The sequence below is a fragment of the Daucus carota genome, chromosome 3 (genome assembly GCF_001625215.2).
Source record: "Daucus carota subsp. sativus chromosome 3, DH1 v3.0, whole genome shotgun sequence".
Lineage (NCBI taxonomy): Eukaryota > Viridiplantae > Streptophyta > Magnoliopsida > Apiales > Apiaceae > Daucus > Daucus carota.
The window spans coordinates 53,715,184-53,733,612 of record NC_030383.2 but is presented as its reverse complement, the minus strand read 5'-3'; the positions used below and the strand labels follow the sequence as shown (position 1 = coordinate 53,733,612).

Here is an 18,429-nt window from a genome sequence, read left to right as displayed (position 1 = left end):
AACAAACTTTATAATAGTTTGATGTTATTGGACTCGATAATTTCATTATAGAACTTTTTCAAAAGAAAAACAATAAACAAAATTGATTCGGTCTTAAACCTTACAATATTCTTATAAGCGGAATATGTTTGGTTTTAATATTTTATCACACGGGCAATTGAAATCTTCTATAGTATATAAAAGATACTTTATATAGAACTCATATTTGTTGTTTATTTGAGGATACACCTTTACATATTCTACATACAGTAGAAACTCTCTAAATTAATACTCGGTAAATTAATAAACTCTTTAAAATAATAAATTTGTCCGGTCCCGATTTGGGCTAATGTAAAATTTTGAAAAACTCGATAAAATAATAAGATAATAATTTTTCGGGAGATCTCTTTATAATTTTCGGTCCCAAAAAAATCATAAATTAATAATTCATAGACCTGAAAAAAAATTTATTACACTCTACTGAAATATGATTCAGTAGTTGTTTGTTTTTCATTCATGTAATTTATATATGCTAAACTTACTTAAGAATATTGTACATTAAACACATTTATTCCTCTCATTTACATTTATTGTGTAGTACTTCAAAAGTCATTATTGATTTCTAATACATATCAACACAATATTTATTAATTCACGTTGATTCCTAGGATTCGGCGGCAACGTAATTCTAAAAACATATACTAATTTGCCTTCTTTTGTCTGGTATGTAAACTATAATCGGTTAAAAACTCTTTAAATTAATAATTATTAATTTATTGATAAATTAATAACTCTATAAATTAATAAAATTCTTCGGTCCGACATTATTAATTTATAGAGTTTTTGCTGTATTCGCTTTCAAACATGTCACCTCTCCCTCACGAAATGATTATCGAAGAAATATTAAAGCAACCTCCGGTTAAATCATTGGTAAAATTTTGAGTAGTAGGTAAGTTATGGAATCCTGACAGTTTTGCCCCCATTCCAGTTGAAGCCGAGCATCTCGCGAAACCCTGACAATGATTAATACTACAATCATCAAAATTCTTATGAATAAGAAGTTTATTAGTTTTTCTCTAATATCTTAACTTGTGTTTACTGCATTATGAAAATTGGATTAACCGTCCATGTAAAGATTGAAATCATCCATAAAGCATGACATATATGCTAGTGTTTATTTTGTGAGCACTCTCAAGCTCTCAGCTCCAACTAATTAACTCAGTCTTATGTACAATCCAGTAATTTCATAATTTTTGTACTAAAGCCTTGGGACGGGCAGATCTAGAACTGGTCTGGCTTAAACACCAAAACTCCTGCACACTTTTCCAATTTACGATAATTTAATCTGTGTTATATTATTCAAAAATTGAACTCGCCTTATTAAAAAAAATCATATATACTGTTATGTCATTATATGAAAATCACTAATCATATAAATTTTAATCTATAAAAAACCCCTCTTGACGGATGTCTTGCTACATATTTTTAAAATTTTTAAACAAATAACTATGAAATTTTAATAAAAATAAAATAAAAATTTGATTGTAGTCATGTGTAATTAATATAACTTTAGTGATAATAACAACAATAAGTTATCATATTTAATGTTTTTATATTTATACTATACTATTAAAACCGAAAATTACACAGACAACAATGCAATCGAGCATCGGTCAAATGGCCACTCGTTGTGGTCTCTTTATACGGTTTTTTCTTTCGAAAATCATGGATTAGCACCACCTCTTTGATTCTTGGCATCCCTTTCGCTTTCATCGTTGGGTTTTATGAAAAAGCCCGGATTCCGATCTCCTTTCTCGCCAGAATTTTGATCTGATGATAATGTACGGGTTTTATTTTAAAATCGGTAATATCATTCTTTTATCTTATTTGTAATCAAATTCTCTCCGTCTCTTTAGAATGTACGTCTTTTGTATGTTTGTTTTGTGTTTTTCGTTTGTTTTATTAGTTTTTATATTTTACTATGATAGGAGATGTATATTAGTGCATATTTATTCTCTTCTCTTCTGATGTTGAGGTAGTATAGGGTTTTTTTAGATGATTGTATTCTTTTATAATTTGTTGAAGTTTGTTCGGATTAGGTTGTTAATTTTGTTGAGTTTAATGGTCTATATTTTTCTAACTTGTTTTATCTTGAACGGATTTAGTGAGGTTGGTCACAAAATTAGTCGAAACGGGGTTTTGTTTAAATTTTCAATATGTGTTCTTTGTGTTCTTGGTAGTTCTTGGTTGGTAGATGTGTTTAGTGTGTGTTTGATCTTTCAACATTATAAGTTTTAGTTTTTAAATTTGTTTTTAGTTGCATGTACGAATAGATTATTGATTTGTCATGATTTGAATATCAAATGTTTTAATTATTGTATTTTATATATTATACATGTATATGTGTTAGTGTGCACTAATTTTGGATATGAAGGAATTAAATTCTTCGGTTATAAATTAGATGGAATTAAATATTTGTGTAAATGCAATTTTATATTTATACATATACATATTAGGGAATAATTGACGGTATTCATGTTTTTGAATAGACGTGTGTTTGGTAAGTGTTTTTATGTGCTTTTATTCGACTTAAATGGCATATTAAATTTGTTGATTTATTAATTATTAATTAGAATTTATTGGGTGCCATAACTGACGGCTTTTATTTAGGTCTTGATTATGTTCAAGGAATTCGTACCATTTTTTGGGTGGCCATAATTGGTGGCATATATTTTTGGATCATTATGGGTTGACATGATTATTGTCCTAGATAGAATATTATACGGATAATTTTGTTCTTGGATTAATTATTAGAATATGTTATTTCTTATACTTTGTGATGCTAGTGATAACCTTTGTTGACTAATTGGATAATAAAAAATAAACTTATGTTGATTGGGTTTTAATTATTATTTGTATTTTTAATAAAAAAAATTATAAAGAGAATGATTAATTCTTTTCCTAACAAAAAATTTAAATTTTAGTTTATGTATTTTTGTCGTCATAAGAAAAGATTAGTATTTATTATGATTGCTTTGGTACTGTGTGTCTAACCAAAGTTCTTACTTTGGTTAGACATTATAACTTTTCATTATTGTATCATATTTTTATAGTTTTTATTTATACTCTTATGTTTGAATAAGTTGTTATATTATTATGCTTTTGTCAGGAATTATATGTTATATTTGGGTTTAGTTTCCCCCCACATATTTTTTTTACTTAATTTATCATTCTTATGTTTCTTTTTGTTTGCTTTGATTTTCGGGAACTTGGAAAAAGACTTTACGGGTTTTCTTTTCGGATATTAAAGTCTTATTATCTAAACGTCCGGAGATATCTTTGCGTATCTTTCGGTTAGATGATAAATTTTATTGAATGAAAATATTCCCTGATGCAGCTTATTGTATCTATGATACAACTCATCTACGAGTATCTGGATCCTGACAAAAAAAAAACCGAAAAATTAAAAGTTTGGTTGGTCGATACTTGAGACAAATTATGAGCCTACTTATATAATCAATTATTTTTTTATATTTTAACTAAAAAAACTCAATTTTCTAAAAATAATATTGGAAAACATAGCAATTACCCTTTTTAACTAAAACACATTATCTTTTTCGGAATCCTAACTAAAAACCTATTTTCCAAAAATAACACATGCAACATTCATACAAAAAGAATATTATATATATATAGTATATATTATACTATTAAAGCCGAAATATTGAAAATATGGTTAGTCGGTACTTGGGAGAAAATACGGGTCTATTTATATAACCAATTTTTCTTTTAAACTATTATATGTTATCTTTTATATATTTTCTTTTTAAAGGATCATTACAAAGCGAAGGAGGGTGGAGTGAGCGCAGAACACAAAAAATATAGTTGACATTTGTACACTAAAAATCAAAGAAAATGACATGTATCATTTGCTTTTTGTTCCAGAAGACGCCATGTGTCTCTCTTCCTCTTACATTAACGCCGTCTTCTGTCCTAAAAATCCAGCCCGCCGCAAATCTATCTTCACTACCTGTCTCTCTCCCCCTCCCAATCCAATCCCAATTTTTTAAAACCACACCAAAAAATCACACACACATGAAATCTATATTCACCTTTATTCTCCCTACTCACTCTCTCATCCACCAATTTATAAACACTCAATCTTCTATTTACTACACAATCTCTCTACCTCTCTCATTCTCTCCCATTCTCTCCCATCTCTCTCGAGATGAAGACAACCAAAACAAATCTCTCCTCTCTCTCCTACTTCTTTCTCTCTCTACTTCTCCATAACATCACCACCGTGGAATCTATCGGTGTCAACTACGGTACATTAGGAGACGACCTCCCCCCGCCAGCCCAAGTAGCTCAGTTCCTCAAAGACAAAACCAACATCGACCGCATCAAAATCTTCGACGTCAACCATGACATCATCCAAGCCTTCGCGAACACCAACATCTTCGTAACCGTTACGGTGCCGAACGGTGACATTCCGAGTCTCACGAACATACGGACGGCTCGTCGTTGGGTTTCTACAAACATTAAACCGTTTTATCCGGCTACGAAGTTTCTGTACATTGCGGTGGGAAACGAGATTCTTCACTGGGGTCCGCAGAATCTGATCGACAACCTCGTACCCGCTATGAGGACTCTACATAAGGCGTTGATTATGTCGGGGGTTAAGGATGTCAAGGTCACGACACCGCATTCGTTGGGTATACTGGAATCTTCTAACCCGCCTAGTTCGGGTAAGTTCCGACCCGGTTGGGATGTGGGTGTTTTGAAACCCATGTTGGAGTTCTTGCAAGAGACCAATTCTTCTTTCATGGTTAACCCGTATCCTTATTTTGCGTGGGCTCCACAACAAGAAGATTACTGCTTGTTCCGACAAAATCCAGGTATAAATTTTTGTTCGATTTTCTTAGTGTGTGCAGAAGTATGCATTAATAACCACTGGGTTCTACACCCTCCGTATCATAATATTAAATCTCTTTTAAAAAAATTACTCATTTTAAGAATTATTAATTAGATAATATTTTCTCACTTGTACCCCTAATAAATGGATGAATGTACACTTATTCAATTATCATTAATTGTCATATACTCCCTCCGTCCCTTTTTATCTGTCCATTTTGGAAAAAAAAACACATACCAAGGAATAATTAATTGTATAAACTTTTTCATTAAATACCTCTAATTAATATCTTGAAAATGGTGGAATATCCCTACTTTATGTCTTGAAAACATGAATTCAACCAAGTTTTAAATAAGTCAAGCCTTGAAAATTGAAATTATGGAGATATATTTGAAAAACTATCATTAAATTAGTTTTGAAAATATAAATAAACAGATAAATAGGGATAAATTTTTACTTCCAAAGTGGACAGATAAATAGGGACGGAGGGAGTAGCTTTTAAGAAGAGTAATTTTGGAATAATATCAATATATTTACATTGGAAACTAAAAATAAACAAATATTATGAGAACAAAATTTCTTTCAAAAGAGACTTATATTGTGGGACGGAGAAAATAATAAATAATGATTTCATTTTTTACATGTACAGAAATCTCCACCTAAACAAAAAAATAATGAGATTCACGAGTACACACTAAAAAGATCCATTTTTGTTTACATTTAGGGGTGTAAACAAACCAAACTGTTCATGAGATACTCGAGATCAGTTGGTAAAATATTCGAATTTGATTCGGTAAAAATCGAGTCGAGCTCGAGCTCGAGCTATTTGTAAGTTTTACCGAGCTGAGCTCGAGTTTCAAATTACTCGGCTCGTAAGGTTCGCGAGCCTTATCAAACCTCTACTGTTTTCTAATTTTTTTATTATAAAATATATATTTAAAGATATATTTCATATTTTTATTTATAATTTATATATTTAATCGAATCGAACTCGAGCCAAACCGATCATATTTCGAGTTTTTGTCAATATTAGGTGACTCGATTCGAGCTTTCGAGCCGAACTCGAGCCTATTGAACTGTTTACGAATCGAGTATCAAACTTGAAATTAAAGGCTTGATTGAACTCGAACTCGAGCTCGAGCCCCGAACTTTTTAATCGAACTCGAGCTACCAGAATTTTTTAATCGAACTCGAGCTGAGCCTGTCATTCTTTGACTCAGCTTGGCTCGATTACACCACTATTTACACTCATTCAATTAATATTAATGAAATGAATAATTTTTCCTGATTCCAAAAATATTTTGTACGAACTGCTAAAATGTGATGTTTATTCGTGTGATAGGTATGGTTGACCCTGTTACGAAAAAGTTGTACACAAATATGTGGGACCAGCTGCTTGATGCTGTGTACATGGGCATGGTTAGATTGGGTTATGGACATGTTGAGATTGTTGCGGCGGAGACTGGGTGGCCATCTATGGGTGAACCCTTCTTGAAACAAGTTAATCCGACCAATGCGGCGGCGTACAATGGTGGACTAATTAGACATCTTGACTTGGGGACACCTATGATGCCTAAGAGAATTATTGAGACTTATATTTTTGATTTGTTTAATGAGAATCAGAAGCCGGGTTCTATTGCTGAGCGGAATTTCGGGCTTTTTAGACCCGATTTTTCGCCTGTATATGATGCCGGAGTTTTGCGTACAGGCCCAGTGGTAAGTATCTCGAACCTATTTGTGTATACATGTAAAATATGCATGTGTGTTCGTTTCATTTCTATGTGTATTCTATTCTGATCTCGGTCTTTATGCTACATTTGAGATTACATTTTTTCGTAATATTGCTAGAAAATTTAAACTGCCGAAACTTGACGCGTACTTACTTTCTTGTTTGCCACATACATAGGCCATGTTTGGAAATTAGCGGTTAGCGATTAACGGATTGAATTACATGTTTTGATTAGCTGATTGAAATAGATGTTTGGACTAGCGGATTGAATTAGCTGTTTGATTAGCTTTTTATGACACATGCCAAAACCTTTAATCCAAAAATCTTTTTAAAGTAGTTTTTTGAAAATTAATTTTTTGACTCAAACCTCTATTTCAATTCGCTAACTATCAAATACTAACATTAGCGGATTGAAATGGTCAAACCTCTAAATCACCTCAAACCTTTAATTTTATTTCAAACCTCTAACTTCGAGACAGAGCTATAATGAATGCTCTATAATGAATGCTCCGTAGGAAGTGGTACTTTGTGTGTGTGGATGGTCTAGGTTACCCTTGAATAATTTGATTCTTTTTCTCTTTACAATTAGCTTTTGTTTCTTTTATAAATCGGGATCTAATTTGTAGATCTTGTCATGTTCTTGAAGGTCACTGAAATAGCCGTTTGATTATACTGCTCATACGAAGTGTAAACTAGTTAAAGCACTACACAGCCTTTCAAATTATATTACCTATAGTTCTGATCAGTTCTTAACTCAAGTGAACACCCTCAGGTCCGAGTTTTCATGCCATACTTTTGACACCTTAGATAGTTCCAATCATTTCTTAACTCGAGTGGATTATAAACTGAATCACCATTCTTGTCAAAATCCCTGAATATGTGTGATTGTGCAATTGTACAAAAATAGACCATAGTCACTCAAATTGCTAGCTAAGGAATATGTAAACATCGTAAAACACTGTTAGTACAGTTTACCAAGGCAGGTTAACCATTTGAACACTTGACATGCTTTAACCACGGTCACATTCATCAATAGTACCTCTTTTATCTCCTTTACGTGTTTGATTTTTTTCGCGTAACCGAAAGGTGCACAAAAAAAATACTTCCAATTTGTACTTTTTGAATTTTCTTTTTGTGAATAAAAGTTTATACTTTATATTTCTGTTTTCAGAAATAAAAATTAAAAAACAATAATTGAGTATAACTTTTTTGTGCACCTTCATGTAAAAATTCAAAGAGACGTGTAAAAAGGGGAATCACGGAGTAATATGTTTCACTATTTTAACTCGGTGCATGAAATTAAAAGCATATTATTTAGAGGGGTAAATTAACTTTTTTTTATTTTCTCAGCCGCAGCCAAATCCGCAACCGCAACCTACACCAAAACCTTCCACACCAAAAAGATCGGGTGCGAACTTTTGTGTAGCAAAACCAGAGGCATCTGATGCAGCATTGCAAGCTAACATTGACTATGTGTGCAGCAACGGAGCTGATTGCAAACCCATTCAAGCCGGTGGTGCTTGTTTTGATCCAAATAATGTTAGGGCTCATGCTCAGTTCATCATGAATTCTTACTACCAGACCAATGGACGGAATGCCTTCAGTTGTGATTTCTCTGGCACTGGTGTCATAACAACCAATGATCCAAGTAAGTAGCTTTAATTTTATTCTAGCTGATGCAGATTATGTGCATATGTTGTTTTTCATCTTCAATTCCGAGGTTATTTGTATAAATATATTAATTTGTGTTTCAGGTTATGGTAGTTGTAAATACATGTCGTAAGTTGCTGGCCAGGAAACTCTAACAATCTCAGTTGAATGGGAGAGGTACTGTATCTTTAAATTTTATTCATTCATCCGTCCTTGGTGTCTAGTAAAGTTCATTAGCTACAGGGATTCACAACTAATCCAGGCTAAGCCATTTGTAATTAGCTTGTCCCTTTGATTTAATTAATTTTTACAGAATGAATGAATGAAAGTGTGATGTTCTAAATGGTGCCTTTTTAGTTGTGTCACCTTTTAGCTTCTACAGCTATATGAAATTTGTCACAATATCTGGACAAGGAACTATTAAAACACAAACGTCATGTATCAGAGCATCTCTAGTTCCATGACTGAATTAAAGACACTATGAAGGCACGCTATACCAACAAAGCCTGGTAACCTGAGCTTCTTGCAAGTTAGGTAACACCAGACGGAATACATATTTCACATAAGAAATTATATAGCAGGGCACTTAGTTATTACTCCCTCCGTCCCCATAAATATTAAATTTTTATTCAGAAAAATAATTTTTCAAAAATAAATTATAAAACTATAATTCAGAGAAGCATGTGTTTGCCACTGCTCCAATGTATACAACTCATTGGGACGTGTAAATATACAAATACTACTATACAAATTATAGTTCGCTTCAAAAACTTACAACTACTTGCACTACAAAAAAATAGGACAAAATAGGTGGTCGGTTTTAACTTGGTCGGTTATGACAAATTGGTCGGGTTTAAGGATTAAAACCGACCGTCCGGCAGTCGTACTCTATCCTCGACGCGTATATTTTATCCATTTTCTAATTAAATTACAGTAACATTTTTATAAAATATAATCGGGTTAAAACCGACCGACAAGCAGTCGGTTTTGTCTTCAGAAATAAAACGACATCGTTTTTGACTGTCAAATTATTTAAAAATTGATAAAATATACACAACCACTTAACCGATTGACATGGTGGTCGGTTATAAGTCAGACACGTCAGCACTAAAATCGACCACACTCCTTTCGGTCGGTTAAAATAATTAGATGTCTTGCCAGCAAGGCAGAACGACGTCATACAGTTGAAAACCGACTGCTTCAAGCCGGTCGGTTTTATCCCGACACTTTTTTGTTGCCGGTCGGTTTTATCCGATACTTTTTTGTTACCGGTCGGTTTTATCCTTTTTCTTAGTGTTAGTCCTAAAATTTGGTTGTTAGAAATTTTCTAAATTTTTAATTTGCTACCAATGTTGTGATCCATATTTGATATTAAAATTTTCTAAATTTTTCAGACTCACACTACTTATAATTAAGAGAATTTATCATTTAAAAAAATATGTATTTAAAGGATTCCTACTTGTTTTGATAAATTAAAATTAAATTATTTATTAGCAGTTCAAAATTGATATATATATATATAGGGGAGGGTTCTGGTACAAACTTACAAACTTACAAACTTTTTTTGTTCAACACATATATAACTTGAGTTCAACATTTTTTTAACATATTTTGTTGAACATCGATTAAAATAGTGGTGGAGAAGTACGTAAACCAATTTTTAAATGTAAGAACTAAGGTAAACATGTTATATAACTAATATTTATGTTTCTAGACCCTACCCAAACCCCAGAGGTATAGTTTAAACATCTTTTTAGATATATTCAACACAATGATAATTAGTGTTCAACACCCGATGTTGAACCCCAGTTATAAATGTGTTGAAAACGCGATTTATTTATGCGTTATTTTTAAAAATTGTGATTTTTTTTGAAGAATTTTCAACATAGATACTTTATATAACTAAGGATTAACACGATGGGAGAATAAAAAAAAGTTTGTAAGTTTGTAACTTAAAAAAGTTTTTATTTGATCCTATCCCTATATATATATATATATATATATATATATATATATATATATATATATATATATATATAGTGTCAAAATACTCACTATATAATTGTATGTAATGACAATATTAAATATATGTATAATATTTGTACCGATTTTTAATTATGTGAATAATCGAGTATATAATTATATATATATGTGTGTGTCAAATTCTATGGAGTACATAAAAACATTGGAGTATTGGAGTAATTGGATAAAATATAATCTAGTCATCTAAATTTTTTTTGTTTTACAATTTGTAAACATTCGATAACCTGCCTATTATGTTCTACAGCATAAATATTGTAATTAAAACATAAAACAAATATTCTATTAATTAGAGGACATTATGTTCCACAATATAACCATAGATACAAGGAACGCGGAACGTGACCACGATCGGTGACCTAGTTCTTTCATCCCCGAATCCGAAAAAACACGACCGGAAATGTCAGGAGAGTCACGACCGGAAACGCTAGTAGTGACGAACCCATATGAACACAAATGATGCTTGATAAGAATGAATCGATCTATGTGTCTGTGATCGTATGATTTATGTGTCTTTGTCGACGGTGATGTTTATAGAAGAAGGAGAAACGGTGATGTTTATAGAAGAAGGAGAAACGAAGAAGAACGACAGTGGCAACTGTGTATATATATTCTATATATGTATCTATATATGTAAAAGAACGCCCAAGAACGGCCTCTGATAAAATAGTAGGGTTACTAATATTTGGGCCCTACTGGCCCATTAACAATATATTTATGTAACTCATCTTTAATGTTTAAATCACCAGCCAATAAACTCCCAAACTCTTATTATTATATTATTATTTTTTTAGAACCCGAGACTCTTATTATTGTTTTATAAATAATCTTTTTAAGTATATATAAATAAATTAATAATATTGAAAATTTTATAATAATTTAAAATTGTAACCTTATGTATAGATAAGTTTTTTTTAAAAAAACTATCGTACCCATACGTTCCGTCGTACCCGCACGTTCCATCGTACCGGGTTCACTAAAAATGAAGTTTCACGTATCTGTTTTCGTACCCCATTTTGCATCGAACCCATTTTATGTAACACTGAATATAACTAATAAGCAGAACAAGAATCTTAATACTTGTAAAAGTTGAAAGATATTATTGATTAATTGATAATTACATTTAAGACAACTTGTAAATGATAAATTATAGATAAATTTAGATAATCAAAAATGTTATTTTTGACTAAACTAAAAAATTATGACTCGTACTCCAATACTCCAATATTTTTGTGTACTATATAAAACTTAACACTATATATATATATATATATATATATATATATATATATATATATATATATATATATATATATATATATATATATATATATATATATATATATAATTTGTTATGAGTATATAGTCTGAATATCTTGTTAACTCTATATTTAAATTTGTCATGTATACTACTTTTTGGATCTTAATTACAAATATAGCACCGTCTCTGAAATCTTTCAAATATATTATCTTTTGAATCTTATTTTCAAATATACTACCTTCTGTAATTCACATTTTCATTTATTTATTACTTATCTCTCCTCCTCTCACCTCACCCCATCTCTCTTTCTCTCTCACCTTTTGACGCGCACACACGTCACAAACAAAACTCACACACCTAGCTCAATCGTTTCCTTCTCATCTACTTTTCTTCTCCAACACCTCTTCATCTGGCTGCGTCTGCTCATCAACTTCCGACCTTGTTTTGATGTGGTGGAACTTGATGGGCAGTCTCTCCCGCTCCACCACCTTTTGCCACATGTTTGTTTTCGCCACATGTCCAGATACGATTTGTGTGATTTGAGGTTATGAGTTCGTGTGTGTGTGAAGTGAACTGTATATTACAGAAGAGAAGTGAAGTGTTCAGGGGCCACACACGGGGTTTGAGGTTGAAGTCATGTTGCATACATATGTGTATAGCCAGTGGTGGATACAGGATTTTACTATAGCCAAGGCGGAGCCACAACAAAGGCTGTGCTGGGCTGCAGCCCCGGGCAAAAAAATAAGCCTTTTAAAATTTTTTATTAAGCAGCCCAGTTTTTTCAAAATTAGCCCAGGATAAATCAGGCTCAACTCATTTTTTTATGTAAAAACATTGAGAGTTGAGAAAGAATATAGATAAAGAAACTTGAAAACAAAGCTCTAGTCAGGTTTCAAGCAAAGAATGGAGGAGATTAAAGATTTAAAAATAATTAACAACAAGAATAAGTAAGATTTAAGATTTGTCTTTTAACAAAGAAATTTTTTCCGAAGTTAAGCTAGGTGAAAAAAAAAATTATAGCTCCGCCCTTGACTATAGCGTGTCACAAATTTAACACCTTGTAAACATAATGTTTTCTATATTAATTTCTCAAATAACTATTGAAACAACCATCACTGCTGGGTCAGTATATAAACTACCAGTGCTAGACTAATAAAAGTTTATTGCTATTTGATTTCTAAATAGTTACTTCTTCTGTCCCATTTAATTGTATATGTTTCTTTTCAACTGCTCGACACGCATTTCAATGCTCTTGTAAAATATAGTTCCGTAACTTATTTTTGAGATTTTCTTTTTCTAAATAAAAATAGAACATCCAAACTTTAATTCAGAAAAAAATCAAAAATAAATTACACAACTACATTTTACAGGAGTATTAAAGTCCGTGCCGCATCCCCGTCCCCCAATGTATACTACTCAGGGGGACGGAGGGAGTATGAATTAAAAAATTTAAATTTTATTAAAACTTATAAAAGTTGCAATCTATCTTATATTAGTTACTGCTGAATATTTCTTCTATCTCTATCTAAATCATAACAACATAATGATTTTATTAAAGTAAAATCTTTCATTCTGAAATAAATTCCTATAATAACACGTAAATGTTTAGAAAAATTCAAAATTTAAAATAGGTTCCGGTGAAATTAGAAAATTTTACACCTAAACAACGATAATGTAAATAAATATATTAAGAAGATGGTAATGTAATCAAAATAAAAAAATTTATAATTATAATAAATATAAAATTAAAAATGAAAGTTATTTAAACCGTACTAGCCACTCGTCATAAACTGGGGGTATTAAAGATTGGGTTTATCTAGTGTGTGTCTATGAGCACATTTTAAGCACAAAATTTTATAGGTTTGGGGGATTTTACAAAATTTTATAGGTTTGGGGGATTTTGATTAGTGTAGTTGTTGCATTTGAAGGAGGGTCCACCATTATTAACAAACAACAACTAATCAAAATGAGTCAAACTTGTGAAATTTAGTGCTTAGTGTGTGCCATGAACACACACCAAAAAAACAGTTAAAGATTCACGAACGAACAGAAGTTCTATTTTAATTGTATGTTCCAACCAAAATGGTCAACAAGAGTATCCCAAAATCTGAAACCACACAGCAGCTGTACCGACCTTTAAAAAGGGTGAAATAGTTGCACCGAATCCATTGAGTAAATTATTACGTCCCGACTCCCAAAGCACGCACTTACGTTACGTGTCCAACTTGTCACATCCTCTTTTATTCACGAGCGCAATCTGCAAGACTTCTGTCTTCCTCTTACATTAACGCGTCTGTCCTAAAAATACAACCCCAGATGCCGCAAATGTATCTTGACTGCCTGTCTCTTTCCCCCTTCGAATCCAATGCCATTTTTTAAAACCACATAACACTACACACCTGTGACATCTATACATAAACACTTTCACATCTTTTATTTACTACACAATCTCTCTCTCTCTCAACTCGATCTCTCTCGAGATGAAGACAGCTAAAAAATCTCTTTACACTCTCTCCTACTTCCTTCTCTCTCTGCTCCTTCTCCACAACATCATCACCGCGGGATCCATCGGTGTCAACTACGGGACACTAGGAGACAACCTCCCCCCACCAGCCCAAGTAGCTCAGTTCCTCAAAGACCGAACCAACATCGACCGCATCAAAATCTTCGACGTCAACCATGACATCATCAAAGCCTTCGCTAACACCAACATCTTCGTCACCGTTACGGTGCCGAACGGTGACATTCCGAGTCTCACCGACATACGGGCAGCTCGCCGGTGGGTTTCTACCAACATCAAGCCGTTTTATCCGGCGACGAGGTTTCTGTACATTGCGATGGGGAACGAGATTCTTCACTGGGGTCCGCAGAATCTGATTGACAACCTCGTACCCGCTATGAGGACTCTACACAAGGCGTTGATTATGTCGGGGATTAAGGATGTCAAGGTCACCTCACCGCATTCGTTGGGTATACTTGAATCTTCGAACCCGCCTAGTTCGGGTAAGTTCCGACCCGGTTGGGATGTGGGTGTTTTGAAACCCATGTTGGAGTTCTTACAAGAGACCAAATCTCCTTTCATGGTTAATCCTTACCCTTATTTTGGGTGGGCTCCACAACAAGAGGATTTCTGCTTATTCAAAAAAAATCCAGGTAACATTTTTTGATTACTCATTATAGTTTCTAGATTCAATTAATGTAATATTTTTGATAAATGAATATTTTTTTTCGGATCTCAAATGTGATGCTTATACGTGTGATATAGGTATGTATGACCCTGTTACAAAAAAAATGTACACAAATATGTGGGATCAGTTGCTTGATGCTGTGTACATGGGCATGGTTAGATTGGGGTATGGCCATGTTGAGATTGTTGCGGCGGAGACTGGGTGGCCATCTATGGGTGAGCCCTTTTTGAAACATGTGAATCCGACCAATGCGGCGGCGTACAATGGTGGACTTGTTAGACATGTCGATTTGGGGACACCTTTGATGCCTAAGAGAAGAATTGAGACTTATATTTTTGGTTTGTTTAACGAGAATCAGAAGCCGGGTTCTATTGCTGAGCAGAACTTCGGGCTTTTCCGACCCGATTTTTCGCCAGTTTATGATGCTGGAGTTTTGCGTACTACTAGTCCAGTGGTAAGTATTCATGTCTAACTGTGTATACATATTAAATCTTTGTTTTCTGTGATCTGTTTTTAGGCTTTATTTGAAATTAATATGTTTTTTTAGCATAAGAATAAGTGTTCACTACATCTCCCTTCAATAATTCTCACGCTGAAATTGAAATGTAGAAACATGATGTGCTGTGTTTTTTACTTTCCTAATTGCTGCATAGAAAATGGAATACTCTAGCATGTGCTTTTAAAAAGTAGAACTATAAGCACGATCGGATAGCCCAGTGGTTAAGGGTTTATCCTCTGTCGTCCCAGGTCATGGGTTCGACTCTGGCTCATCCCGAGAATATCTTCGAACAGATACTCACTTTGTAAGGCTATAAGCCATATTAGTCAAAAAAAAAAGTAGAACTTGGTTTTATGTGGAATATAGTTTTAAGTCACACCAGAATAATTTGATTCTGTTTCTCTTTACAACTAGCTTTTGCTTTTCTTTTTTTCTTTTTTATAAGAAAATTGGGATCTAATTTGTAGATCTTGTCTTGTTCTTTAAGGCCCTATTACTTTATAAAAAGAGTGAAATAGCCGTTTGATTAAACAGCTCATGTGAACTGTGAACTAGTTTAAATAACTGTACAGTACAGCCTTTGAAATTAGGTCCCATCTTTTTTTCCCTTGTCATTTGTGCATTTCTGCATTTGAAATTCAAGTACTAGTGCATGCAATAATGGCGAGGAATATAACGTTTTTCACCACAAAATATGAATGCAACTACTAGCTTCAAGAATAGCCCCTAAAATCCATTGTAAATATGTAATCACTTTTCTTTTGAAGTTTGAACTCATTTTTGAAGGAGGATTAGCTGGACAACTAGTAAGCAGGGGGTTAATTACACATGAGGTGAATATAGTGTGAGCTAATAAAAAAATCGTAGAACACTAAGTTTTGTTTAGGTCTATCTAGTTGTTAGTCTCAACTCATAAAATTTTGTTAATCAGTCTCTTAAGATCTGTGGTTAGGCCCTTTATAAGCTGCATCGCTCAAACTTAGCAAAAAAGAAAAAGAAAAAAAGAGCTGCATCGCTCAAGGTCCTGACCTTCCATGTCATGCTTTTGACTCCTAGTTAAAGTATGACATACAGTTCCAATGTTAAGTTCTTAACCCAAGTAGATTAGAGCATTGGATGACTTGCACATACCATTCTGATCAAAATCCGTGGATATGTGTGATTGTACAGTCACTCAAATTGCTAGCCATGAATTATGTACATTGTAAACAATATTAGTTTACATTTAATCAATGCAGGTAACCATGTGACATGCTTTAACACTGTACATTCTTTCTCTACCGGATTGTCGAATGTATATATAGTAACCTGTTTCACTATTTCGGATGAGTGCATGAAATTAAAAGCAGATTATTTAGAGGGCTTAATTTTCTATTATTGTCTCAGCCGAATCCTCAGCCGCAGCCACAGCCGAAGCCAAATCCCCAGCCGCAGCTGAAGCCAAGTCCACAGCCGCAGCCGAAGCCAAATCCACAGCCGCAGCCAAAGCCAAATCCACAGCTGCAACCTACACCAAAGCCTTCCACGCCTACAGGATCGGGTGCGAAATTTTGTGTAGCAAAACCAGAGGCATCTGATGCAGCATTACAAGCTAACATTGACTATGTGTGCAGCAACGGAGCTGATTGCAAACCCATTCAGGCTGGTGGTGCTTGTTTTGATCCAAATAATGTTAGGGCTCATGCACAGTTCATCATGAACTCTTACTACCAGACCAATGGACGGAATGCCTTCAACTGTGATTTCTCTGGCACCGGTGTCATAACAACCAATGATCCAAGTAAGTTGCTTTAATTTTATTCCTTCTGATGAAGAGGCATGTGCATATTTTATTTTTTTTGTTTTCATCTTCAATATTGAGATTATGTATATATATATATGCGTTTCAGGTTATGGTAGTTGTAAATACATGGCATAAGGTGCTGGCAAGGAAACTCTAACAATCTCAGTTGAATGGGAGGTACTGTATGTCAAAATTTTATTTATTCATCTGTCCTTGGTCTCTAGTAAAGTTCATCAGTGACGGGGCTTCACAACTAATCCAGACTAAGCCATTTGTAACTCTTTTGGCCCTATGATCTTATTTAATTTGTCCAGAATGAATGAATGGATGTGTGGTGTTCTATATTGTGCCTTTTAGCTGTGTCACTTCTACCTTCTATTGCTATCTGGAATTTGTCACAATATTTGGACAAGGTTACCAACCATTGACAAATCATTGTATATATAAATTTAACTTACAACTTACTACAGCGAGAATATATCGGACAATAAAGAGGACGCATTTCTTGCGGTTTATTATCATTTAAGAAATAAAACTGAAAAAGACTCGAACCCACTATCCTTTGTGTGCACCCTTTTGTAAATATTCCTACAAGCAGCTCAGTTAGGTTCTGCAAGTTAAGTGGTCAAACACCAAACCTGCTAAATGATTTATGTAAAGGGTATTCTCTTAGAGAATGAATTATGAAGACACAAAATTTGAATTAGTAAAGACGGTAGTTGATCTATGTTTTTTATTAACCGGTAACCTTAATTTCTATAACTAGTTACCCAATATTTTTCCATTAAATATTATTACATTTGTTTCAAGTTTTTGCCAATGTCTCATATATTCAAATCATATCCTAATGATTTTTTAAGTTTTCTTCTATGAATTGAAATTTGTAATCTTTAACAAGGCTGGTAAATTTATACTCCCTCCGTCCCCCTCAATTGTTTACATTGGAGGGGGACACGGATACCAAGACGATGTATGAAAAATGAGTAAAGTTAGATGAAAGTGGGTAAAGTGGTGGGACCCATCAATATTTAATAATAGATTTGAGATAGTGGAGGAAAGTAGTGGGTGTAATAGTAGTTTTTATTGTTAAATATGAGATAGTGGGGGAAGATAGTGGGTGTAATGATTGAAAAAACTTACTATTTATGGTAATGTAAAGAAATGAGAGGGACATCCCAAAATAGTAACTGTAAAGAAATGAGAGGGACAGAGGGAGTATGCTAGACATACAGTAATCATGTGTTACGGTGAAATATTTATATTATGATGATCACGCGTCTGTTAAGTATTGGTATCATATTTAAGAAAGCTCAGTTAGAGTTTTAGTATTCATATACTGTCCTCAAAAGTTTTAGATCAAAGTAAGATGCTTTGTGGAATAAAAT

The 18,429-nt window shown here is 33.3% G+C and overlaps 2 protein-coding genes across 3 annotated transcripts; both read left to right on the top strand.

Annotated features, from left to right (window-relative positions):
- The first annotated feature begins 4,136 nt into the window (after window positions 1-4,136).
- Window positions 4,137-8,613, top strand: LOC108213590 (glucan endo-1,3-beta-glucosidase). The gene is made up of 4 exons (XM_017385400.2): window positions 4,137-4,877; window positions 6,237-6,610; window positions 7,974-8,271; window positions 8,378-8,613. Exons 1-4 carry the CDS (start codon window positions 4,208-4,210, stop codon window positions 8,404-8,406), a joined length of 1,371 nt encoding a protein of 456 aa, XP_017240889.1. The 5' UTR covers window positions 4,137-4,207; the 3' UTR covers window positions 8,407-8,613.
- A 5,275-nt stretch (window positions 8,614-13,888) lies between these two features.
- On the top strand, window positions 13,889-17,386 carry LOC108215107 (glucan endo-1,3-beta-glucosidase). Of its 2 annotated transcripts, XR_010290070.1 has the most exons (5): window positions 13,944-14,727; window positions 14,840-15,216; window positions 16,648-16,801; window positions 16,875-17,041; window positions 17,151-17,386. XR_010290070.1 is itself a non-coding variant. In XM_017387453.2 (4 exons), the coding sequence occupies exons 1-4, from the start codon at window positions 14,055-14,057 to the stop codon at window positions 17,177-17,179; spliced, it is 1,473 nt and encodes a 490-aa protein (XP_017242942.1). In that variant the 5' UTR covers window positions 13,889-14,054; the 3' UTR covers window positions 17,180-17,386. The 2 variants fall into 2 exon arrangements, 1 of the variants encoding a protein (XP_017242942.1); XM_017387453.2 differs by having other exon boundaries at window positions 13,889-14,727; window positions 16,648-17,041.
- The last annotated feature ends 1,043 nt before the right edge of the window (window positions 17,387-18,429 follow it).